The sequence below is a fragment of the Trichoderma ghanense genome, assembly GCF_004382785.1.
Source record: "Trichoderma ghanense strain CCMA-1212 chromosome Unknown scaffold_10, whole genome shotgun sequence".
Lineage (NCBI taxonomy): Eukaryota > Fungi > Ascomycota > Sordariomycetes > Hypocreales > Hypocreaceae > Trichoderma > Trichoderma ghanense.
The window spans coordinates 577,176-601,497 of NW_027395673.1; the positions used below are offsets into that span (position 1 = coordinate 577,176).

Here is a 24,322-nt window from a genome sequence, read left to right on the forward strand (position 1 = left end):
CAAACAAACTCGTCACCAACAGCCAATGGCCGAGTCTGAGGTTAAAGTCGACAGTACGCAGCAATACTTTCCCCATCTCCACTCGTTAGCCCCCCGTCTCCCGCAAAAAGCGGCTGCAGGGCTGCGGCTTCCCAACGGCGTTGCTTTTCTTACGTACAAGGTTTGCCTCTGAGTGGCTGCTCCCCTGAGGGCAACCGCAAGCCAGCCTTTCTTGCTTCGTTCACTTCCGGGTTCTGTCAAAGCTGTCGTTTCTCGCCGTACTCGCCGCGTACTGAATACCTCTCGCCTCTCCCTGTGTCCCTGCGCACTGCCAGTCCCGCCCAATCCAGGGGTACGCGACGTGTACTTGCTGCCTCGACGCCTGTTCGAGCCCGGCCGCTCTGCTTCTCCCCATCTCTGGACGCAGCCCGCCAAATCTCCGCGGCACAGCATCTGTTGTGCCTGTTTTTCTCTCTTCCTTTTCTTTCTTTCCTCTCGCTTTGTCATTGTCTCGGCTTCTTCTCATATTTCTCTTCTCACTTGCCGGTCAGGCATCTGTATATCATGCGTCCAGCGCCCTGACAGCCCTGACAAGTCTTGAAGACAGAGGAGGACTCTCAGCTCTCTTCGACTGTCGAACAAGTCCCTTCGCTGCATCAGCACTGTCTCACCCCCGACCCTCGCCTATTGCGCCAAACGCCAAGTTCGCAATAGATTCTGTGTATATCCGCCTCTCAAGTACATCAATTACCCTCCCGACTTATACCAGCGTCGGCTGTGACGCACAGAGACAGCCGCCAACATGCCGGCCCGCCACCATTCCTGGAACTTCAACATTGACCGGTTCCTCAACCCGTTTATTCCTCCTCCGCCATGGAATCACATCCCGTATCCCATCGCCTACTGGTTCGGTTATCGCAAGGCCAAGCCTCAGAGCACGGGCAACTTGATGCCCGTTTTTTGGGCCTTCATCGGCGTCTTTGGTGCTATTGCCATGATTGAAGCCGTTGGAAAACATGTTGCCTCCTTTCCCCCTCACCACGTGCCTCTGATCGTGGGCAGTTTTGTAAGTCAGTCCCTGAGATATGGACATGATCGGTGCATGAGAATACGCACACATATTTGTGGTTTTCACAACTAACTGGGGCCACGTCTAGGGCGCTGCTGCTGTTCTCGAGTTCTACGTCATTGAATCTCCCCTTGCACAGCCGCGAAACGCCATCGGAGGACAAGTCATCTCCGCCATTGTCGGCTGCGCTGTGGGCAAGCTTTTCCTTCTCAGCGACAACTTTGAAGACATCAAGTGGCTGGGCGGTGCCCTGGCCTGCGCGTCAGCCACGGCCCTCATGGCACTGACCAAGACGGTTCACCCGCCGGCTGGTGCGACGGCTTTGCTGGCCGTGGTCGATCCCACTCTCATCCAAGTCGGCTGGTTCTTGATCCCGGTCATGCTGCTGGGATGCAGCTTGATGCTCGGCGCGGCGCTTGTTATTAACAACATTGAGCGCCAGTTCCCCGTCTACTGGTGGGCTCCGGAAGACTTGAGGCAGCCCAATTCCATGTTCCGCCGGCGCTCATCCAAGAAGAAGGCTGTTGAAGCCAAAGCCGAAGAAGCCAAGCCCACTGATGTGAGCAGCGAAGACAGATACGTGTCGGACGTGGAAGCCACCGCCGCCGCCGCCAAGAATGAAGAAGAAGATGAAGAGGAGAAGGAAGACCGAGTCTATGCTGCCGACATCATCATCAAGCCGGGACGCGTCATTGTGCCAGAGCACATCTATCTGACCCAGGAAGAGCAGCAGTATCTGGAGATGATATCCAAGCGTCTCTGAGCACACACACAGTATCAGCATACAGCGCGCAAATGTCCTCATACTACAAGAACATGCACAACCACATCAGCATCGACGGCGTCATATTGCGGAGGAGAGGTTCTGCTGATTTACGACGGATTTTGATGATTTACCCATGCGTTTCTTTCAGTTAGCCAGCGGATGCATCATCACCAGCCCTGGCATTTTTCCTACTACTTTGCACTAATTCATGATGTCCACCTTATGAGATACCATATATAGTTTTCTCTTCTTCTTCAGACCAAATAACAGTCCACGATATGCTTACTTGCCGCCTTTACCATTCTTCTTCTTGCATGCCATGTCACCCGTTCTGCGCTAGGGTCGATCCCATTTGTACGCCATTATTGCATGCGTCAGCCTTGCAATCGGCCTCACCCCAAACTATTACCCATCACTCAGCAGATGCATAGAAAGCCACAAGATGCAACGACCCGTTATGTCACCTTCTTTTGATGTTTGCCACTGTCCATCCAATCATTGAGCTTGGTTCGGTGAGCTGAGCCAACGCTTACTCCCTCTCTGATCTGCGCGGCTTCTGCCTGCATGCCGTCTGAGTCACTCCGGCGAGCTTCATTAGGACGAGGGGATGTCGCCGGCATGACTAGTAGCTTGGCAGGATACTATCATAGTATGAGGGACATTGGATCTCTTATATATAGCCATACAGCAGGTTGTGCACCGCTAATTCTCACTCTTTCTTTCTCTCTTCGTCTTACACGCCGCTCACTGCATTCAGCTACTCACCATGGCTGCAACAGGGGATCAAGCCCAAGAGGCGCCTTGGTTCCTCAAGACATCCTACCCCGTCCTTTTCCCCTCCCACGACGCCCTGTTCAAGGCACCAGCCGCCTTTGACGAGTATCTCTCCAATGAGCTGCGGGGCGAATACGGGGTGCTGTCTTTAGAATCCCTGGCAGTGGAAGGCTCCATGGACGGCATCACATTAACCGGCGAAGCAGCAAAACCACCAACATCAACAACCGACGAAAAGAAGGACGACGAAGAGTTTTCGAATCGAATGTTGACGGAAAACGCAGACGTTGCGTTTCGATCTACACAGAATGCGCTGGCCGACCTGTTCTATGAGATGGAGGAGGTTGTTTCCGGGGAGAGATTGAAGGAGCTGCTCGATGCGGCGTGGGCGGTACATCCGCTCATTACGCTCAAGACGATATTCAATGCGCGGTCTATCCATCTGGGGAAGAGTTCGAGGCATGTGTTTTATCGGGCAGCGGGGTGGCTGGCGAGGAATCATCCGCTTACGCTGGTGGGCAACCTGCGGTGGCTCAGTCGGCCTGTGATTGAGAAGAAGGTGCGCAAGGAGGATGATTCGGACGAAGGGTTTGTCAAGATTGAGGGGCGGGAGGCGGATGTGGATGCGGTGGACCGGTTTGATGTGCGGCATGGCGTTGCGCATGGGTATTGGAAGGATTTGCTGAATATCCTGGTCTTGGGGATGGAGAAGAAGTTGGACGTGCTTGAGGATCCGAGGGGTGTGCTGAATGTGGAAAACGAAGTCGTCAAGAAGGCGGTTATTGCGAAGCGGCAGGGCGAACGGAGAGTGGGGAGAAGGAGTATCGCGAGGAGGAGAGCTGGGGAGGGGTCGCGGAACAAGGCGGGCGTGCAGAAGAAGCAGCGTCATGTCAGGCATGCCCTGGAGGAGCAGACTGTGCGCATTGGGAACCCGGAGTTTGCGCAGAAGGTGGAGGACTTTGAAGCGTATCGACTGCGAGAGGAGAAGAGGCTGAAGAAGGCTGCAAAGTCGGAGGAGCAGAAGCGGGAGGAGGAGGCGGCAAGAAGGGAAAAGGCCAAGGTGGAAAGGCATCGCGAACGGGACAGGCGTCATGAGGCTGCCATGGCCAGATTCAACTCCGATGCCGTGTATCGCGCTCTGCACATCACCGTCGCAAGACTCTTTGCCGAGCAGCTTGCTTACGACCTGGCAGCCCTTCGACATTCCGACCCGAGAGCGAAGAAGAACATCTCGCTCTGTGCAAAGTGGGCTCCCTCGCACGGCAACTTCCACGACAGACACACCTCCATCATCAGCTCCATTGCCGAAATCATGTATCCCAGGGAATCCCTCGGCGGCGCCGTCTCTGCGCCAGACGTCAGCAGGGAGGTCTATCTCCGGTATGCGCGGGAGGAGTACCGCAAGGACGTGTCTGCGCTGAGGAGGCATCTCGAGGTTGTTGAGCGGCATGTCAGTGCTCAGACGTTTGACAAGATCAAGTACGACCGCGTGCCGTCCATTGCGATGAAGAACTACACCAAGCTGTTCGTCAAGAAGGATCTGGATCGGTTTCAGGAGTATCTCGGGAAGGTTGCCGAAGGAAAGGCCAACATCTCGGGCGCCGTCCTCCTGCCTTCGACCATGGTGCGCAGCGCATCGGAATACATCCCTCCGGCGTCCACGCTGGGGAGCCTCCGTCCGCAGGAGATGATCGATGCCAAGGTCAGGGAGATCGAGGCCAGGGTCGTGGACGGCCAGTGGAAGACTCTCGTCCAGCGGATCAAGGACTCGGGCACCCTGTCGTCGTGCATCGCGGTATGCGACGTCTCTGGGAGCATGACGGGCCCTGTCTTCAAGGACGGGACGACGCCGATGCACTCCGCCGTAGGACTGTCGCTGCTCGTGGCGGAGGTGACGGAGCCGCCCTTCGGGGGGCACTTTATCACGTTTTCTGCGCGCCCGCAGATGCAGGCCATCGACGCGAGTCTGACGCTGAGCGACAAGATTCGGAGCATGATGGGTGCGGACTGGGGGATGAACACGGATTTCGTGGCTGTCTTTGAGGACTTGATTCTTCCGACGGCGGTGGAAAGGGGGTTGAAGAGGGAGGAGATGCTGAAGCGCGTGTTTGTGTTTAGCGATATGCAGTTTGACGCGGCGGAGCGGGACTACCGTGGGCGTCGCGAGGGCAACAAGGCGACGTGGGCTTCTTCGTACGAGAGGATCAGGAGCAGGTACGAGGAGCACGGGTACGAGATGCCGGAGCTGGTGTTATGGCAGTGGTGAAAGAGGAAGACGGGGGGGTGAGGTTGCGCCGAAGCCGGTGCTTGCGGGGGAGAGGGGGACGGCGTTGGTGAGCGGGTATTCGCAGGGGATGTTGAAGGTGTTTATGGATAATGGCATGTTTGACGCTGAGGAGGAGGAGGATGGTGAGGGTGATGGGGGCGAGGTTGAGGTTGTGGAGGGGGACATGGTGGAGGTTGTTGCGCCTGGGGAGGTGAAGAGGGGGAGGTCGGATCCTTTGGCGGTGCTGAAGAGGGCGGTTTCGCATAAGGCGTATGATATGTTGCGAGTGTTGGATTAGTAGATGGGCTGCTTGAGGATGAGTTGACATGAATAATGATGATACATACTTTTCGGTCTATCGATGCATGGATGGGGGTTGACTTACACCAAACATGAAGCCAGCAAACTCCATGACAGCTACCGATTGACAACAATCAACAATACAATGCCTTGCAGGTAGTGATTGTTCCAAAAAGAACGTGAAGTCTGGAAATCACTTGAGCAAAAAGAAACAGCATCGTGAGAGATGAGGGACGTGAAAGGCAAAAAGACAATTCTTGGGCCAAACCGTGGATTGAACACGGGACCTCTTGCAGTTGAGTCGGGAACCCAAAGCAAGAATCATACCACTAGACCATTTGGCCGATGACTTTCACGGGAATAAAATCAGAATAGGTAGCTTATAGACCTCTGGCGGTTCTGCACTACGAAGGCTTGGGCTATGGCTGGAGAACGAGCAAAACGGAGTGGAATCGGTTTATGTTTCGTTCTGGGTAATGGAATTGTTCAGAGAGTTTTGATGGTCTGGTGGGGATGGGTTTTCTGCGCTGTGAGCTACTGGGGTGTTTTGAAGGGGGGGGAGGCGGAAAGTCCGGTTGGCCGTTCAGGCGGCGGCTTTTGGACGACTTTTTTGCAGGGTAGCGGAACTTGGAGCAGCATCACGAACTCCGTGAATAATAGAGCAGAAGAAGAAAGAACTCTGCGAATATTGCTTTCTTTTCATTTTGTATACGTCTGTAGGCCATTTTTTTGCACAATGTTGAGCAACACGTTTTTTTTACTACCATCTCTTATACATCAAGAGCATGAATCTACAAGTTGCTAGCCATTTTGCTCCGTCAACGCTATGAAAATATAAAGTAATGGTACTGACTGACTTTGAGAGTCCTACGTAGATATAAAGTACAAGCCCTTGGCTTCCCACTTGACACGAATTGCGAGAGAGACACGGACGACCCCACAGAGTGTGTGACGCAGTCAAGCGGGAAGAATGACTCTATAATGGAGCCTTCACGAGAACGTCATCTTTTCATCCACGCCCCTTAAGCAATCTCACTTTCAACAAACTCCTCTCTACAACCTCACTCTTCACACACATATCCCCCCCATCACAACGCTACAACAGTCACAAATCTACCACTTCACCATCAAGCCCATGACAGATCAGTTACATTCAATAACCTCGGATAAGAACATACCATAAAACACCAACCCCATCACGAGACCCCAAATCACTTCACCCCCCCCCCGGCTATGGCTNAGAAAACCCACGACATAAACGTAATTTGTGCTATGCCATCCGCCACCATCCCCCACATTACACGAGATATGATCGAATGTCCCTTGCCTCTTCGTAAAGTAAGACAAGATACACCCCCTTGACGGGAGAGGGAGGGGACCCTGACAACTTGAGATGATGGAAAAGAGGCGGACAACATGCCAACCGGGTGTTTCGACAGTTTCAGATGCGGGTGCTTCGAAATGTCTGATTTGTTACTCCGTAGATAATCTATGATGCTCTGTTGCTCCGTACATACATCTATGATATTCCTTTCATTCAACCCCGTCCATCCCACCATAGGTAGCTTATCCATCTAGAACGTCTCTATTCATGCACCTACATATACACTCTATCCTCAGAAGTCCTTGCCATTCTGCCTCTACACCAGAAACACACTTTCTTCCCTTCAGGTACTCATACATGCCCTCCCTCCAGCATCCATCACATGTCTCCCCCGCATATTCCACCTTCCCAATCTCAACCTCACGCATTCCCTCCCCGGCCGTCATTTCGCACTCAGAACTCCAAAAGATCCTCTGCTTCAGACGCTTGAGACCCCAGCTGACCTTTACAAACACGTGGTTGTGAAAACCGTCTCAGTCCCTTCCATTCCAACAGCTCTCTCCCTTGGGCACTTATGCCGGTAAGGGGGGGGTGTACGATAAGCTGTGGTGGCAGGCAGAAACAGGGCGGTGCACAAAAGTGTAATGACAAATGACAATACTCTCATGAGAGGAGTGGCCCGCGTTTCACCACGACACAGTCTCAGTTTCCGTCCAAGAAGTGGTTGTCATGTCAAACTTGTCATATACTCATGTGGTGATGTCGAATAAAGTATGTTAATGTAGAAAAGCTACTCCGTATCTATTCTATATATGTTCTTCTGTGAAAATCTGCTGTAATGGCCCAAAACACCGACTGCGTATGCGACAAAGGAACCCCACAACTCCATCTGCCTGAAAGGAAAACACCATACACGCTAAATAACTTGTCAAAAGCCAATGGAAGTAAAACAAAGTAAAGTAAGGACCGCTTGCTCTGTTGTATGGATGCCCGCATCGCTGTATATGAAGCCGCGTTTTGCGAAGAGTATCCGTAGCACTCCCCCCAAAATCCCTGGATGAGCGTTGTGCGGACTCCAAATCAAGAGAATTCCATGAAAACAAAAGGAAACAAAATGTGGTGACACTGCGCGCCAACGCTGAAGAAGAAGGAGAAAAAAGTAGGAAAAAGAAAAAAAAAAAAAAAAGCAAGAAGAGGAGTGAGGTGACTGTAACCGTCATATGCGAGCTGCATCAGAAGCTGAACAAGCCGCTCCTCCGCTTGCCCACAGGATACACAATCAGGGCGCTCATGAACAGGCCCACGCTGATGCCGATTGCGACCTGGATGACGCTCAACAAGACAGTAAAAGCGGTGCCATCGACCTGGTTATTGACGGCATGGCCCGTATTGTTGTTGAGCAGATTGGCCGAGTTGACACCAGCCAGCAGCGAACCGCTGGCTGCCAAACCGGAGGGCACCTGGACGAAAATGGCGGGGAGCATGGCGGCGGCGGCAAGGCTGTAGCCCACTTTCCTGGGCTTTCGCTCTGGCTCTTCGGGAGGAGGTCCTGCGCTGGACTCCACGTCGGGCAACGGAGGCATCGGCTTCTTCTTCTTAGAAAACCTCGACTGAACGCGCGCCTGCCACCACTCGACAAGGTCCAGACAGGCATTTTGCACGTGTCGGCCAAGTCTTGAGTAGAGATTGGCCAAGATACCAATGGTAAGGGCGCCCAGCATGTTAGAGATCTGGCTGTTGCTCTCGAAGAATGTGCTCGAGTAGTTGTTGACGCAGAAGCCCGCAATGGACATGAGGGTCATGACCGGCGTTTGCTTCCACTTGGCCTGATTGATAATGCAGAGGCACAGCGTGAAGCCCGGGACGAAGAGGAAATTCCATCCGCGGTTGTTGCTGAGCGGGTTGTCGCAGTGTGTCGCACTCGCCGCGTTCGAGTCCAGCATGCCGTACAGTGAAGCGCCAATGGTGATGCCATAGCCCAGGAAGAGGGTGTAGATGACCGCGTGCACCATGCGGACGCTGCCGGCGACGATGTTGTGGCTTTGGAGCTCGAGGGATCCGCAGAGCACCATGTAACCGGGCAGGATCAGGGCAATGCTGCTCTGGGCCAGCGCGCTAAAGCAGAAAAGATTTCCGCCTTGAATGGATCCAAAGGCGCGGGCCAAAAAGGTCGTGACGAGGGCGGCGGAAACTTCAAAGACGTGAGCGTAGAGCGGGTTACTTGGAGCGAGGACTAGCTGGAGAATGCCAACCAGACAGCCGAGGATAAAGGCAATGGGCAGATCGATGAAGCGGCCCTCAAAGGCAAACGGAGCAACGCAAACCGAAGCAAGGCCGTACATGAAGACACGGAACCAGGTCTTGAACTTGGGACCTCGTTTCATGACCTCGTCGAGACGGCGGGTCGCTTCCTCCACGCCAATCTTGTCGTGGACGACGTTCTTGTAGACGTTGTGGACATCTCGCAAGCGGCCGAGGTCAATCCCCTGGGGTTCTCGGACAATCTTGACTTCCGCCGTATGGGTCGTGCTGTCGTCGAAGCTGATGATCATGCAGGATGGTATGTACAAGAACTGGCCCTCGATCTCGAGGACGCGGGACGACATGGTCATGTACTCCTCAAGGCGGTGGGTCGGGGCGCCATACATCATGAGGGCACGGCATAGCTTCAGCAGGTACCTGTGGCGTGAGATGATGCCAGCAATGTGAACCTTGATTCGAACGTCGTCCTTCTTTGGCCTTCCCGACTTGGCCTTCTTCATCTTCTCCACCAGGCGGTCAGAAATCTCCGTGGATCCTGGGGCGGCAAACATGGACGATGACTTGAGCAGCTCGGACAAGGCAAGCGACGAGGTGGAGCCGCGAGACTTGTGGTAGCCTCTCAGCCGGCTGGACGAGCGCGATCGGACGGTGCTGACGGTTGAGGGGCGTCTCGAGGACGGAGGCGAGGGATTGGGCGACATCATGGGCGTCGAGGGCGCAGTGGTAGGAGTGGTGAACCCGCTGCTATTTGGGCCGTGGTCGGCGCCGTTCTCATCGCGCATTTGAAGCTTGAGCAGCTGAGAAAGGATACCTCCACGATACGAAGTAGGCCTGGGAACGTAGTCTTGGACGTAGTTTTGCATTGTCACGGGAGTTGTTCGTCCGGACGTCGGCGACTGATGCGGGTGGACCGGATGGTTTTTAGCATGGGAGTTGCTGTGCCTCTGCGCTCCGTCGTGCTTCTCATGCTCCTCACGTTCCTCTTGCTTTTCATGTGGCTGGTACGGCTTGTACTGACGGGAGCTATGGGGGGTGCGATGAGTGGTGGTGTGGGCGCTGGTCGTGGTAGGTTCCCTGATGATAGGAGTGCTGCTCGTACTAGGAGAGAGCACGGCAGCGTCATCCAGGTCTGGATCACGATCGTCTGAGACTTGCTGGAATGACCTTTCACGCTCGAAGGAGTTACGTCTCGAACCCGGGGCAGACTGCGAGTAGAGAGCGCCAACCGACACGGCCAACTGATTCGCGCGCTGCCGTGCGTCCGTCATGGATCGGAGCTGGCGTTCCGTGGCAAGCTTCTCCGCCTGGTCGGCCTCCTCTTGTTCCTGGGCATTGTAGCTGGTATTGCGCCTCAGGACGGGCCTGGGCAGCCTTGGAGCCATTGCGGCAGTAGATGATTCTCCAGCGTTGGGCGTTGGTGCCGGTGACGTCTGCGAATGATGGACCGGTTGGTCCTCCTCCTCAGTCAGCAGCACCTTGTTTAAGGCGAGTCTCAATTCCTGGGCATCTGGGGCTCCGGGGGGAGTGGCTGTGTCTCGCGGGTTTGGGATGGGCGATGCCAGAGGTGAGTGTTCAAAATATGAAGGCGCATCCGTCATGAGCATGTCGCCGCTGCTGGGAGAGACAGCCGCTCTGCCGGCTGGGCCAGCTGAGAGGTTTGCTGATGACCTCTCCGACGGCGGTCCCGATCCATCTTCTCTCCATCCGACCCTCTTCTTACCCTTGCGGAGCGGCGTAGGAATATCGTAGACGTCTGCGTATCCTTTGGGATCTGTTGACATTGTTGTGGGGTGCCGAACTGCCAGTGCGGTCGGCTCTGAGACCTGTCTCAGGGTTTACGGAGGGGCTTTCGAGCCAGAAGAAGGGAGACGAGGGAACATAGTAGTGTTGAAGGAGACAGGCTACCGCGGATGCATGAGCACATGTAAGTAATAAACGATCGAAGAAAATGGAAGATGAGTAATGAAAGTCCGGATCTCTGGCAGGACTGGTGACCCTGATACCGCTTGGGTATCGTGTCAGACAGCAGAAAAAGCTTGTCTGGGTCCCGGACCCAGTTAGATTTGCAATTACAGCCACGATGGCGAGAAGGAGGGTGGGGGGATTGCCGAGCAGGAATCCAACGTTGAGCAGCATGCCGGAGGTGAAAGAAAGGCAGGCGAGGCGAGGGGGGTGAAAAATGAGCAAAGCGGCTTGCAGAGTCAGGGAACCTGGGCGGAAGCCACTTCTCCTCCATCCCCGGTTTTCGCTTCCCCCTTGGCCCTTCCGCCGTGCTCCATCCTCTCCGTCTCCATGCCATGCCGTGCTTTCTGCTGTACGGAGTACATATCGTATGCTCGCCATCGTTTCTGCTCCATACCGCCTGCCAGCCATCGTTTGCTTTTGACGTGATCGGCTGGTCTACGGCAAGATCCAGTTGGCTTCCGAGATCAACAGCAACGGTGACAGGTGCATCTGCTGATCGGCCTCTTGTCAACTCAAGTCTGTCCGGGGCTTGCCACCGTTTGCTGCCATGACTCTTGCCATGACTTGCCATGACCATGATAGTACTGTACTGTATGTAGTTCTCTTCTCTCGGTCAGCCAGCCCATCCCGGCTCGCCTTCCCTTGGAACGTCGTAGCAGCACCGTGCCAAGCCTAGTCCAATCGGTAGTCTGAGCGGCATGGCCGGCGATTCGGGCGCATATAGCAGTAGATAGAGGGCATAAGATCGCAAATAGCAGCAATAAACACGAAGCGAACAGGACAGAACAGCGGGTCGACAGGCCGGGCGTGATGGAGAGAAGTTTTGCAGGTGGAGTGGAAAAAGCGGTTCTGCTGGCCAAGATCCTGCTGGCGAGGCAGGGCTCGGGTTGCCTATTCAGGATTGGCCGCATGGGCCCATCGCACGTGCAGACTCACCAGGCGAATCAAGTTTGTCCAGCAATGCTCCGGGGCTTGAGACGGTGCCTGTTAGCCACGAATCGCTTCACCAGCCTCTTACTCTATCGCTCAACCACAGATGTCATGTTGACTCCGGACGAATTCCATTTGGATCGATCTACACGTCACGTCTTTCTTCGTTCTTGTGCGTACGAGTTAGCGTTTGCTGTTGAGGCTCATCGGTATGTCACCAGTTCCGTGTTTCCATCGGCGTCTATACGGCCGCCTTTTATCTGGCACGACACGGCAAACGCCCGCTCGGCTCGGTGGCGATGATACTGCAGCCGCTCGTATCTTCTGTTTGCGCCATCCGCACCACTTTTCCTTCGCTTTTCCTCCGGACTATGCAAGCCGCCCTGTCAGGCACCTACAATTTGACCGGCTCTTGGCTTGGAGATTCCGTCTGAACCATTAGCTCGCCACGTAGCATTTAGCTTCGATAAGAGGCTGCTGGGGGGGGTCCAACAAGGGTCGCCACATGGAACGCCAGCATCTGCTTTATACGCCAATCAAGCCTCACGTTGTCTAGATATCGTTCTCGAATGCTTCTGCCGGGCATCTTGAGTCGTGGCCGCACCTATCGGATGGTGCCCAGGAGCTTATCGGTGCCTGTCAGCTCAGATGATAAAGATGCACTAGTATCAGGAGCTTCTTGCTTCGTATATCATGCAAAATTATGCGTCGCTCTCACCGATCCCTGACTCTGGCCGACTAACAGGTCAGCGTACGACTGGCCTCCACGGCACTTGATGGAATTCCGCCGATTCGAAACACCATCAGCTGCCGTATCTTGATTGCTGCCCAACAAACAGCTCCTCGCATGAGACAGAAAACAAGCAACCGCTCAGATAAAACAGCTCCCGGCTCCTTGGCCCGCTCCATCCTTGTCCGAGCTCTCATCAGGGGGGGGCCCTGGACGGACCGAGCCCGGAAAGCTTAGCACCAAGCACGAAGCACATCACGGAACCCACCAACACCACCAACGGAGGCCCACGCTGGCGGCTCCCACTTCCAAGGCACACCCAGAAAATCTTGTCTTGTCACGCTCCTGAACGGCTGCGGGACCTATCGTGGATATTAATAGATAACTCCATGATTTGCCCGTCCATCCACCAGAGCTACTACCGGAAGCTCGCACAGTCTCGATCCACGGGAGAGGTGTTGATAACTAACTCGTGGCCCTGAGAATGCTCACCAACGGAGTGTAGCTTTATACGTGTACGATTCATGTCAGGGCCCCGGCGGCAGTCACCGGCAGGCCTGGAAACGCTGTCTCGCACAAACAGCTTCTCCGTCCGTTCCTGAATTGTCTGATCCGAGATGACTCCTGTGGCGAATCGGTGATTACATGACTCTGCATCTGCATCTACCGTGCCTCCATGCCAAGGACCTTGGACGAACGTGGTATCAACAGCCGTCCTCAGCCCTGCTGCGCCATGCCGACACACGTTACGCAGCACAGATCGAATCTGCTCATGCCCATCCATTCACCAACTCGGATCATGTCTTGAGATGTATGAAGAAGAATTGGTCAATGTTGTCTGATACAGCATCTGCAACAGTTGCTGAAACCTGTCTTGACTCTGGAAGCCGCCGACGATCTTGTCTAATTTGACCCGCAGCGTCGTCGCAACCCTCAGGCTGTGTCATCCTCCTCCTGAATAACGTGCTTCATCGCAAGCTGCATTGTCTCAGTCGCCGTTCTCGCATGCGTAACCCTCTCATGGCTCAGTCAAGCCCACGGCGTATCAATCATGTAGCGAGATCAGGATCTACCCTTGCAATTGGTGCACTGAATCAATTTATTTGGACTCCAATGATCGTCAGGGGCAAGGATTTCTTTCTTTCTTTTTTTTTTTCCTGCTCCCTTGTTTTGACTGGCACTTGGGCTGCTATCGATAGATGGAAATCGGGCATCTTCGCCAGAGGCTGTGCCAAGCAATGGACACGTTTGGTTTCATGATGGATCACGGTCTTGGATAGTTGCACCCTTGCAACGTCATAGGAACCAACTATTTCTGACGAAAGAAAGATGATGACGCTAACTGACCTTCAAAGAATATGATAGTACAACAACATTGACTTGTCATTGGCAAACTCCCTTCTCCCAAAGAATACCAAGCCACAAGGACACGCACACTATCCTGTACCATCGACATGGAGCCAGTCCCTTTACGCGTAAGCCTTTGTCTGGCTCTCGCAGTACTCGAAGAACTTGGCCGCCCTCGAAGGCTCTCCGTTCTGGGACACCAAGCCTCCTGCGTCAATGTCTGGGCGCGTCGTGCCGAACCGGCCCCAGGGAATGATGAATCGTCCGCTGTCCTCGGGCCGAACGTCTGGCGACAGGCCGGCGAAGAGTTCTGTGTAGGCGCCGAAGATGGGTTCGTGGAGGAGCCATGTCTGAGGTTGGAGTGAGCACGCCGAGCCATGTTTATGCTAGGCATTTTGTGATGTAAGATGACTTACGATTGCATAACGCTCGAAGGCGGACATGCCGCGCTGGAGAGGTGTCCTGAGATTGCCAGGGTTCACAGTCTATGCAGTACAGGAATAGTTAGAAAGACTCAGATGCTTGTAAACAGGGGTAGTTGGGTGCTCAAAGTACCAGGTGCAAGATTCCGTTCTTGGCATCCTTCTCGGCCCACTCGCTGCCGATGAAGAGGTTGCCAGCTTTGCTGATTGAGTATCGGACAGTGAGAAAAGGCTTGCTCTTCTTAAAGTCAAAGTTGTCAACATCCATGCCATACTTGGGCGCCATCAGCTGGATCATGATGGATCCTAGCCAAACGACACGGACGCTTCCTGGCGGCGAAGTCTTGGCTGTTGCTTCAAGTAGGGGGTGGAGGAGCTTTGTGAAGAGGAAGGGGCCGAGACAATTGACTCCGACCATCGATTCGTGACCCTATACAACGATTGTTAGGCCATCTCTGAAATCGCTCATGCTTATGAATGGCGAGCAAAGGAGAGCTACCTGCTTCGTTAGGCCAGAGTCGCCCTTTGGAATAGCCATGATTCCTGCATTGTTCCAGAGGACGTCGAGTCTGGTCTCCTTGGCGAGGAACGCATCAGCACTGGCTTTAATCGTGGACAAGTCGGCCAAGTCGAGCAGCAGGAACTCGAGCCGTCCTTTGGAGTCGGGATGAGCTGCCTTGATGGTCCTGATGGCGTCCAGGCCGACTTCTTCGCGGCGGCCGGCGATGTACACGGTTGCGTTTGCGGCGTAGAGGATCTTGGAGAGCTGATAGCCTACGCCTGAGTATCCGCCGGTGACAATGACGACCTGTTTAGGGGATGTGTTAGTGGCAAGGTGAGGGCTTGGAATGCCGCTGTTGTGAGATGGCTGACCTTGCCAGCGATGTCCCCCAGTTCCTTTTCGGTAAAGGTAGGCTTTGGAGGCCAGCCTTGGGTCATGACGTTGCTGATGTATTGGCCCATGATGACGGTACGAGGCTGAGGGTTAACGAGATGGCGGCGGTCTGTGGTCGGATAGCTTCGTGCTGAGTTATCGCAAGGTGTTCAGTGGTGGCGCAAGTACTCAGCAAGACGGTTGACGCTTAATGAAGGCCGATTGGAGATTGATGATGAGTTGGAGAAGAGGTGAAGGTGGCTCTGAGCTTGGGCTTTATATTCGACCTTCAACTGCGCTATTCATCGGTTTAGGTGTGTTTTAAAATTGAACTGTAGCAGCAGAAAAACTCCACTTGTCTTTTGCGGAGCGGATTTTTGACGACTTCCTGGACTAGAAAGTGCATGGATGGCACCCCCTGCTATGGTGGTGAATTCTTTTGGGATGATTCTCCTTGCCTGGTCACGAATTGATTCTGAAGCTCAGCTTTTCGGAGGTGGTACAACTATGAGAAGTCCGTTTGTCTGGCATTGTAACACGAATGCCTCATCTCCTCTCCGAACTTTTCGCCGTGATGTATTCTTCGTGTTAGCGCAACCATCTCCAAGTTGAAGCACTCCTGGCTTAAAACAGCGTGGAAAGAAAGTGTTGGACTGCCCCGGGGTTAACTGTCTGGCGGACTTCAAAGACAAGGCTGCTGAAGCGGACCGTGAGGCATCTCCGGGGTACCGGCTACCCCACTTGATTGGCGATAAAGGCCGAAAGCTCCAGGCTTGCGGATGAATAGCTTCCGGTTGTGAGACGATATGACATGTGTAACTATATTTCGTGTGGTATATGTATATGGGCAGTACGAGTATAAGGAGCTGGTGTAACCGTTGTGATGAGATTAGGAGCCAAGCGGTTTACTGTCAGACTGTACAGGAGCTGCTGTAAGTCTGCTACAAGCCGTAGAGCAGTTACAGATACACACATTGACTCTTCATAAGTGTATTGGGAGCAGACAAGTTGTGCTGCACTTTTTGAGCAATTGTAATGCCTCTTTGGCTTAGAGGTCATTACATGGCAATGGTTGGACATGGATGTTGTTTGGGATGGAGGTTGATGACAGCCTTGACTGCCGTCCTTGGCATCGGCGGATGATGCTGACAGCTTCGACTACCGAAAGTGTTCAAGATCGGTTCGCAACACAGAATGAGAAGTAACGAGATAGGGGTTGATAACAACAGGCCACGACATTACACGCACTACTAGCATCTCTGTTGGTGAGGCAATGATGTGAGATTTGTCGGCCTTACAATGGCTGCCATGTTGTTAAAGGCGTTTAGGCTAATTGGTCTCCTCGATACTAGGTGTCTCGTACTTTGCCATGGATGCATCGAGCTCTGACAGAGCTGTACATAGAAGCACTCCGTACGGGGTACGGGAGCATAAAGTTGGGATGCTTCAACATGCATCTCGAATGGACACCGTAAGTGAGGTTTTGGGATGACTGGAATCTCAGCTTCGATGTTGCTTACTTGGCAAGGCGGTGGTGGCTGATTCGAGGAAATAAGCATAAGAATAGTCTGCTTTGTAGCCTGATGGTTTGCTTACTTGTGCGGTATGCAAACGTTCTCCACAGATCTTGAAGAGCTTGGACATTTTGTTGTTCTTTTTCTGGTCTGACTTGATGGCTGTTGGTGAACCGACAAGTGCTGAGAGAGAGGCGGGATCCTAGTAGTACCTTACAAGAAGGAAAGGCAACCAACAGTCGTTCGCACTTTGAGTGGCCAAGCTTGTGATTTACTCGCCTACATGTACTATTAGTCCATTCAATCGCCCGAAAGCGATTACCACCTATTTCAATTGTCCCTGTATTCCAAAGTGTAGCCAAGCCAAAGCAAGCATGCACACACACCTGCAATCCCACGAGTTTGTTGGGGCGGATGGCGTCACAAGTGTCTGAAACAGAATGCCCAGCTGCTTCAGCACACCAAGGGCATCATGTATTGCAATACCAAGCTGTAACACGAGTAAAGATTGACATCTCACATCCATTGGCTCTGCCCTATCGTCGCGTTACACCAGCCAGATAGGCGCAAGATTCGTCTTCTTTTGTGCTAGTTCATGCCCGTCAATCCCTTCTCATCCACGTTGTTACTGCTCCCAACATGTCCCCTCCCCGCATAATTCAAGCGGTGCATGAAAGAGTCCTATTAGCCGGAGAGCCACCCTAGATTTCCTCAACAAATGAGAGCGTGGGATCAAGGCTGCATGTCGAATCTGAATGGATGAAATACTTTCTTCATCAGGCACATGTATGCATGTGCAGACATGCTAACTTCCAAGCCTTGCATTTGCATTTTTGGCCCCCTTTCCCAATCGTCTTGTTGGGCTCCTTTTTTTTTTGCTAGCTTGCATCTTCCATTTGATGCTATCGCGCGATTGACAGGGTCGGCATTCCAAGTTTTGTTTCTGCAGCTACACCGCATAATAAGAAGGGTAGTGGAATTGACACGTTGGCTGTCTTGGACGTCATGTGATTTGCAGTATAACTACGATTTCACCCAATGCCTCTTATCTCAGTCATTAATACGTATCATTAACCAAGCCTCTCTTCGAGTTGTGTCTCCTGCCTTTGTGTTTGCTCATCTTCCGCCTCTATTTGCTTCCTTATTTGGAGACAATCTCTACCTTCAAAACACAAGCTCAACTGCTCTCACCATGCCCGCCTGGTTCCCCGACCCCAGACGAATCGTCACCGGCCACGACGAGCAGGGCAAGGCCGTCGTCGTAGCCGACGGCACGGTGCCCTGCCTGCCAACGCCGCTGGGCGCCAACTTCGCCGTGCTGTACGAGACGCACGAGTTCCCGGCGTCCAACGACGAATGGGTCGACCCAACCAAAGTCCGGACCAAGGACCTGGCGAATGGCAAGGGCGTCGTCCTCCGGGTTGTTGACATTCCGCCGAATGTGGAGAAGGCAGGGGTATGTTTATGGAGTTAGTTTTCTATCACTTCTGCATCGAGTCGATTTTGTGGCGGGGTCAATGCGAAGGGGGAATNGGTGGTGTTTTGCAAGACGGTGATGCTGGTTTGCTGATGCTGACGATGGGGGGGCTGATTTGACTTGCTAGATGCTGTTTCATCGGACGGAGTCGTTGGATTTTGGCATCTTGTTCAGCGGGGAGTTGATTTGGTATGTTGCGTTTCTTCTGGGATTACTGCTCGCAATGCTTGATGATTGAATGGGGACGAGTTGAGGCGGATTGATCGTCTGACATGTGTGTCTAGTCACCTTGACGACGACGTTGAGATTCACATGAAGCCTGGCGATGTCTGCGTTCAGCGCGGCACAATACACGGCTGGACCAACAGCACAGACAAGCCTGCGCGAATCTACTTTGTCCTATCTGGTAAGCTATTTACTTGTGGCAAGGGTAATGGGACGAGAAGACATGCTTACAGCTGGATAGCTGCGAAACCTGTCGCTGTCAATGGACAGTCATTGACGGCCGTGGGGTACTCTAAGAAGGATATCGAGTCTGGAGGCCAATCGGACTAGAAGGATCAACAAAGTATTACCGGCGCTACAAGTGTTTTGCGAGGGTGTTGCTGTTATGGAGTGCTTTTTTCTTTTTTTTTTTTTTTCACATCTGCGGGCGGGATAGAAAACGGCGGAGAAGATACAATACAATCAGGTACTTGGGTTTGTCGCGGCTGACGATATATACGGGCAGGTACAGCAAGCATGTATGGGGGTTACTCTTCAATTCTCATTTTCACGGTTCTCTGATGCTCTCCGTTGTGCTATGCAGACAGCAAGAAATCCTCCATGTGCTGCAGATACTTGTACAGCCCAACGTCAATCCCATTGTCCATCGTCTCCTCGGCAAATTTAACCATCTGCAACGCCTTCGGAAAGTCTTCTTCGGACGGGAAATGGCCACTTGAAAGCGAATGCTGGATCGTCAACGCAATTCTGAGATACGTCCTTGGGTTTCCGGCGAAGAGTTTTGCCCATTTGCTTTGCGGCCCGCCACCAGCAAAACGATCACCACCGCCTCTATTCTTGTTGCCGTCCGTCTCTTGCTGCTGGGGCTTGACCCCTTGTGCGAAATTCGACAATAGTTCGGGTGGGAAATGTGTTTCGGACGTTGTTGTGGGTGCTGAGAGGGGGTCTGGTTGCGTCATGTCGACGGATTCGGTGGTTTGGATGTGTGTGATTATTTGCTTGATGAACTTGAGGACGTTGTCGGCGTTTTCGTGGAGGCTGCGGAACTTGTTCATGACGTTTGTGTAGACCATGAGGTCGCGCTTGTTGTCTGCGGCCAGGGTTCCTGTGTTGAGGATTTTGGCGTCGAGGACTTGCCAGATGAGAGGAATGGCCGAGAGGGCAACACTGGGAGTCGATTGAAGTCAGCGGACAAAGTATGAGGATGAGGGAGATAATTTTAGGGGGGTTTTACAATGTGTTTGGAAGGTACTGGACAACGCCTAGACGGGCCAGGTGCATGAATATTCCGGTGATGCATTTTAATGCAGAGTCCATTTCTGCTTGTATTTGGAGATCATTCTTTTGATCGGAGGCGTGGCTGGGATTGGATACGGATAGGAGCATCATGTGGTAGCACAAGCTCGCCCTCGCAGAACTGCAAACGGTGTCAGCATACGTCTTGTTTGTCAACCGAACGCTGAGGGCAAACTTACTAGTAGTAGATAAAGGTCATCTTGGTAAACATTGTCAGCGACTTGTGGACGCCAATCGACGGCGTGTAAATCTCAAATCGCTCCCTCGTCTTCTGATACCAAACGTCCAAAAGCCGCAGAGTCTCGGCACAGGCGTCTGTTTCCTTCTGAATGTCTGTCTCCGAAGTGACTGTCTTGGGCCCGGCTGCGGGATGGAGAATGGTCAGAGCCTTGTTGAGTGGAATGATGAGCTCGCAGAACGCCGCCATCATGTGTGCTAGGATCTGCTTCGTTGGCCGGTCGTACACCGTAGAGACTTCGATCTCATCCGCGAAGTCGGCGAGACTGAGGCCTGAAAGGCTAAAGTCGAATTCGTCGCATCCAATGTTCAACGGTCGTCGTAAGCTCAGAGATAATATCCTGTCTCGCAGAATACAGGCCCACCAGAGCCGTTTTAGATGCAGTTTTCGCGGGTTACCGTCGCTGAGGGTGTGGTACTGGTCTGCTCGGGCGCATCGAGCGTAATGGACCGCGTTGACCATCCAGTATGTGTTTGTGGTGTCGCTTGTTGTGGGGGAGTGGTAGGTTAGCATGACGGCTACTTGAGCATTGACGACGTTGTTTCGGTGGATGTCGAACTGCATCAGAGTCTATCCGAGAAGATGTTAGGAGCGGGCATGTGGAGATACAAGTTGTAAGATTGCTGACCTTTGCTATTGTATAAAGCTCAGTGTGGGCTGCTTGTACGCTGCTATAACCGAGACTGAGTACCGTTGACGTTGATACGTACTTGAATCATGTTAGCTATGAGTTCTATTGCAGAAATGCGGCTGCCGAACGACTTACAGGCGACGCAATGAATAGTATTGCCCGAACCAAGAGCAGAGGAATGCGAGCGTCTACCGCCCAGAACTCCGCCTCGCTGAGCAGCGGGATGATGGGGTGGATGTGTGAAAAGTATTGATGGAAGAACTCATCCAGGACCTTCTCTGGAGGTAGCGTGAGGCAGCCCTTTTCTGCCAGATACGAGACATCGGTATGGCTCAGCTGATTGAGAAAGCCGGCATCGATAAAGTTGTAGCTGGAGTATGGCAACGAAAGGTTGCCGAACTCGGGCGCCCAGGAGTTGGGATTACCGCCGTTGTCATGGTTGGCATGCCCCTCGATCTTGCTTGGGTCAACTGTGCCGTCGCTGAATGCGAAGTTGTGTTTCGGAGGTTTAATATGAGCATCTGTGAAATCTTGCTGGTAGACGGGTATTGTCGATGCGGCGGTCAAGGGCGGCGAGATGGACGAGGCAACCCGGCTAGGGTCAGGCTTCACCTCCCTATGCGCCTTTACAGCTGAGCTGATGGGAATGGAAGCCTTCGCTCTGTCTTCAACGAGCTGCCGTGACCGATCTTTGCGCTCATTTTCCTCCTGTTCGAGCACTCTCTTCACCCTTTGCTCCCTGTCATGATGATTTAGCTGTGAATACCTACACGGGGAGCTCCTCCTGTCCACATTCGACGATAACATACCACTTGCGCTTGCGCGGCATGACCTTGCAACTGGCCGAGTCCAGCCGACAGTTTGTGCACGGGAAGCCGGTGACGACGACATCGCACCTCACTTTGCGTATCCGGCAGACGGTGCAGGCGTGGCTTGCGCGCAGCCGGGTGCGCGATAAGGGGGAGCTGGAGCCCGTTGTTTCTTCTTCGGATTTGGAAGAGCCCATTGCGTCCACTTGGTTTGCGACTTTTTGCTTTGTGTGAAAGTCTGTGTAGAAGTTTGGTTGTCTGGGGAAGTTGTTGGTTCACCGTAGTTGTGATGATGCGGGATGTGGAGACCCTCGATCCGGGGAAAGGATCGAGATTTTGGAAGTATAGGATCTCAGGTGTAATACGAGATAAAAGAGGAAGAAGGCGATGATTGGCGAGGATCAGGCATATGCAAGGGAGTGCCGTCAAGAGTCTGCTTGACAGACGTCAAGGAGGGATTCCGCACGTATTTCTCACTTGTTGGATGTTGTTTCCAAGCATGTTCATCAATGCAATCGCCAGCTTCGGCTCACGGACGACCTCGGAGGGCATTTTCGGCAGCATGTGGGGGAGTTCGAGCCCTTCCCCAGCTTTTGGAGCGAATCAGAACTGTCCGATTTACCCTCGGCTTATTTCGATGAGCCGGATAGGGGGGCAGTACGTCGGTACCTGTACCTGGTGCCTCCATCTTTGTGGGGGAATTTGGGGTAGAAGAAGTGGGAGAAGACACAGAAATCGGGGAGAGACGGGGTAATTGTACGCCTAGCCTTGATTTGGGGAAGAAAGTTTGTGTGATGAATGTCGCTAACGTGAGACTGGGGCTGGATTCATGACGAGGCTCACTTGAGAGATGCGGATTACGCCAAAACAGAGGCCCGCGAAGAGCAGGTCCAGATACTGGCAGTGGCAGAGGCTTTCCGGAGAAGAAGAGGAGCTCTTGACTTCGTTCTTCGTTATTCAATCCAATCTACAAGATATACAGCTTCCTCAAGCATCTCCTCCAAAGCCTAGAGCTTGGCGGCGTCAAAGTTGCGCACAAAGTCGTAGTAAAACTTGAGCATCTCAATGTGTCCATCCACCCGCGAATGCTCATCAATCGTGTGGATGTTGTTCTCAGCATGGAATCGGTCGGGGGTAAAGCGCCAGATATTTTCCGAAAGGCCTATCATAATCTGTTAGCAGGGCTTCTTTCCCACGAGCAACAAGAATTGGCTTACCGATGTAGTGGCGGGTATCCGTGTTACCGGTCATAATCTCTCCCGTAGGAACAACGGTTCCATTGTCAAACCGGAAGGTGTGTCGAACAGTACCGGCAAACACATCCCAAGCGGCGCCGCTGGTAGGAGAAATAGGGCTGGGGTGGGATTTGCCATTGGTCGACAAAATCAGCGTCCCCTTGTAGTCAATGACCTCTTCCGACTCGACGTCCTTTTCCTCAGATTCCAGGCTGGCGACGTATTTCTCGTAGTCGTCGTCGCCCTCGTAGGGCTTGAGCGTCAGGCCGTACTTCTTGACAATGTTGGCGACTCTCCGCACGGCGTTGTGCTGCACCTCGGCAAGGCTGTTGTGGTGGGCGACGCGGTAGTTGACGCCCAGAATGGTCTTCTCCGGCATCGCGTTCATCTTCTGCCCTCCGTTGACAACGTCGACGGCCTGCGACGTCTGGACAACGTACTGCGTGGATCGGCCGTCTCTGACCAGCCACTGGGTGAGACCCTCCAAGTCGCCCTGACGAACCAGCTCCGTAAGCTCCGGACGCGCGTCGGGCGAGTAGCGAGCCTGGCATTGCAGGTGGTTGTGCACCGGGCCGTCCTCAATCAGCTGAGCCTTGAAGGGATGGGACTCGAGCTCGGTGATGATCTCGGCAATGATGCCAATGCCCGTGTGAGGGAAGGGAATCGAGCTGTGGCCGCCGACAACGTCCAGCTCAAAGAAGATGTCAATGTGGCCCTTTTCCGTCACGGCCGGGAGCACATAGAGGGCGTTGCCAACTTCCAGCAGGCCGAGGCCGCCTTCGTCCAGGATGGCGGCAAAGCTGTCCTTGCCGTACCGCTCTTTGAGGACAGCGGAGATCTTGCCAGCACCGCGGTAGCCCGAGCACTCCTCGTCAAATCCAAAGGCGAGCACAAAGGTGCGCTTCGGCGCCCAGTCGTCGTTGGACAGCAGCGCCTCGAACGCCGACAGAACCGCGGTGAGGCTGTTCTTGTCGTCCGAGGTTCCCCGGCCCCAGATCAGTTTGCCGTCATACACGGCGTCGAATGGCGGGTGCGTCCATGTCGACTCATCAGCAACCGGGACGACATCTTGGTGGGCCATCAACAGCACCGGCTTGAGCGACTCGTCGGAGCCCTGGATGGTGTAGAGGAGGCCGAGAGTGTTGACCTTTTCGAGCTTGGCCTTCTTGTGCCTACTTGATTGTTAGAAGCTTTGTAAGAGCCGCGTGACACACAATTCTGCTCACAAATTGGGAAAAGCCTCTTTGATGACATCGTGGAGGTCGAAAAAAGGCGCCCAGCGCTCATCTTCGCCGACGGGACCCAGGTCGTCATACGAGACAGAGGGAACCTGTACAATGGCTTGAAGGCGTTTGACCTGCAGCTCGCGCACCGACTTGGACGAGAAGAGCTCGTCGGCGGAAGGAAGGCCATCGCCGTTCGGATCGAGAACGGGCGGCAGCTCGCACTGGAGCTTGGGGTGCGTGATGGAGTGCGTGATGGAGCTCAGCAGCTCCTGGCCATAGCCTCTTGCTGGAGCGGCGATGTAGGCGGAAGCTCCAGCGACGCCGGCCAGCAGCAGAGACAGCTTGGAGACTGCCATTGTGAAGACGCAAAAGAACCCGGCAACGATCAAAAGCCAGTATCTTTTATGGCTTCACACACAGGGGTAAGATCAAGAAGTAGAAGAAGACGAGGTAGAATGCGGAAGAGGATTCAGCTCGCTTTATCAGTTGCCGACAAGAGAGAGCTTCGAGGTCCCCGCCACCACAATCAGGCAGGCCCTTGCATAGTTGCGTCTTAGTGTAGCGCCAACCGGGACGGAGATGCGCTCGGGAGAAAAAGTCCCTTGCCCAATTTGTGGATAGTGAACTTCCAGCCGGGAGACTCAAGGTGCTACAAGAAGGAAG

The 24,322-nt window shown here is 53.5% G+C and overlaps 8 protein-coding genes across 8 annotated transcripts; 4 read left to right on the forward strand and 4 right to left on the reverse strand.

The window, feature by feature from the left end:
• Window positions 1-162: 162 nt before the first annotated feature.
• On the forward strand, window positions 163-1,811 carry CCMA1212_007786 (Transmembrane protein; the record flags this gene model as incomplete). Its single annotated transcript, XM_073704948.1, has 3 exons — window positions 163-525; window positions 770-1,045; window positions 1,137-1,811. Coding segments are annotated over 3 exons (1,314 nt in total), but the record flags the coding sequence as incomplete, so codon positions are not given.
• A 769-nt stretch (window positions 1,812-2,580) lies between these two features.
• CCMA1212_007787 (Uncharacterized protein) lies at window positions 2,581-4,854 on the forward strand (the record flags this gene model as incomplete). The annotated part of the gene is made up of 1 exon (XM_073704949.1): window positions 2,581-4,854. One exon carries the CDS (start codon window positions 2,581-2,583, stop codon window positions 4,852-4,854), a length of 2,274 nt encoding a protein of 757 aa, XP_073556513.1.
• Window positions 4,855-4,942: 88 nt separating this feature from the next.
• CCMA1212_007788 (uncharacterized protein) lies at window positions 4,943-5,152 on the forward strand (the record flags this gene model as incomplete). Its single annotated transcript, XM_073704950.1, has 1 exon — window positions 4,943-5,152. One exon carries the CDS (start codon window positions 4,943-4,945, stop codon window positions 5,150-5,152), a length of 210 nt encoding a protein of 69 aa, XP_073556516.1.
• A 2,558-nt stretch (window positions 5,153-7,710) lies between these two features.
• On the reverse strand, window positions 7,711-10,521 carry CCMA1212_007790 (uncharacterized protein; the record flags this gene model as incomplete). The annotated part of the gene is made up of 1 exon (XM_073704951.1): window positions 7,711-10,521. One exon carries the CDS (start codon window positions 10,519-10,521, stop codon window positions 7,711-7,713), a length of 2,811 nt encoding a protein of 936 aa, XP_073556418.1.
• Window positions 10,522-13,834: 3,313 nt separating this feature from the next.
• Window positions 13,835-15,097, reverse strand: CCMA1212_007791 (uncharacterized protein; the record flags this gene model as incomplete). The annotated part of the gene is made up of 5 exons (XM_073704952.1): window positions 13,835-14,062; window positions 14,129-14,197; window positions 14,268-14,564; window positions 14,634-14,942; window positions 15,008-15,097. The coding sequence occupies 5 exons, from the start codon at window positions 15,095-15,097 to the stop codon at window positions 13,835-13,837; spliced, it is 993 nt and encodes a 330-aa protein (XP_073556705.1).
• Window positions 15,098-17,714: 2,617 nt separating this feature from the next.
• Window positions 17,715-18,554, forward strand: CCMA1212_007792 (uncharacterized protein; the record flags this gene model as incomplete). Its single annotated transcript, XM_073704953.1, has 4 exons — window positions 17,715-17,978; window positions 18,127-18,188; window positions 18,284-18,405; window positions 18,466-18,554. 4 exons carry the CDS (start codon window positions 17,715-17,717, stop codon window positions 18,552-18,554), a joined length of 537 nt encoding a protein of 178 aa, XP_073556419.1.
• Window positions 18,555-18,799: 245 nt separating this feature from the next.
• CCMA1212_007793 (uncharacterized protein) lies at window positions 18,800-21,395 on the reverse strand (the record flags this gene model as incomplete). Its single annotated transcript, XM_073704954.1, has 6 exons — window positions 18,800-19,391; window positions 19,459-19,641; window positions 19,700-20,328; window positions 20,387-20,467; window positions 20,525-21,128; window positions 21,199-21,395. The coding sequence occupies 6 exons, from the start codon at window positions 21,393-21,395 to the stop codon at window positions 18,800-18,802; spliced, it is 2,286 nt and encodes a 761-aa protein (XP_073556707.1).
• An 810-nt stretch (window positions 21,396-22,205) lies between these two features.
• Window positions 22,206-24,058, reverse strand: CCMA1212_007794 (uncharacterized protein; the record flags this gene model as incomplete). Its single annotated transcript, XM_073704955.1, has 3 exons — window positions 23,660-24,058; window positions 22,416-23,605; window positions 22,206-22,360 (listed from the first exon to the last, which is right to left on the reverse strand). Exons 1-3 carry the CDS (start codon window positions 24,013-24,015, stop codon window positions 22,206-22,208), a joined length of 1,701 nt encoding a protein of 566 aa, XP_073556417.1. The 5' UTR covers window positions 24,016-24,058.
• Between the last annotated feature and the right edge of the window lie 264 nt (window positions 24,059-24,322).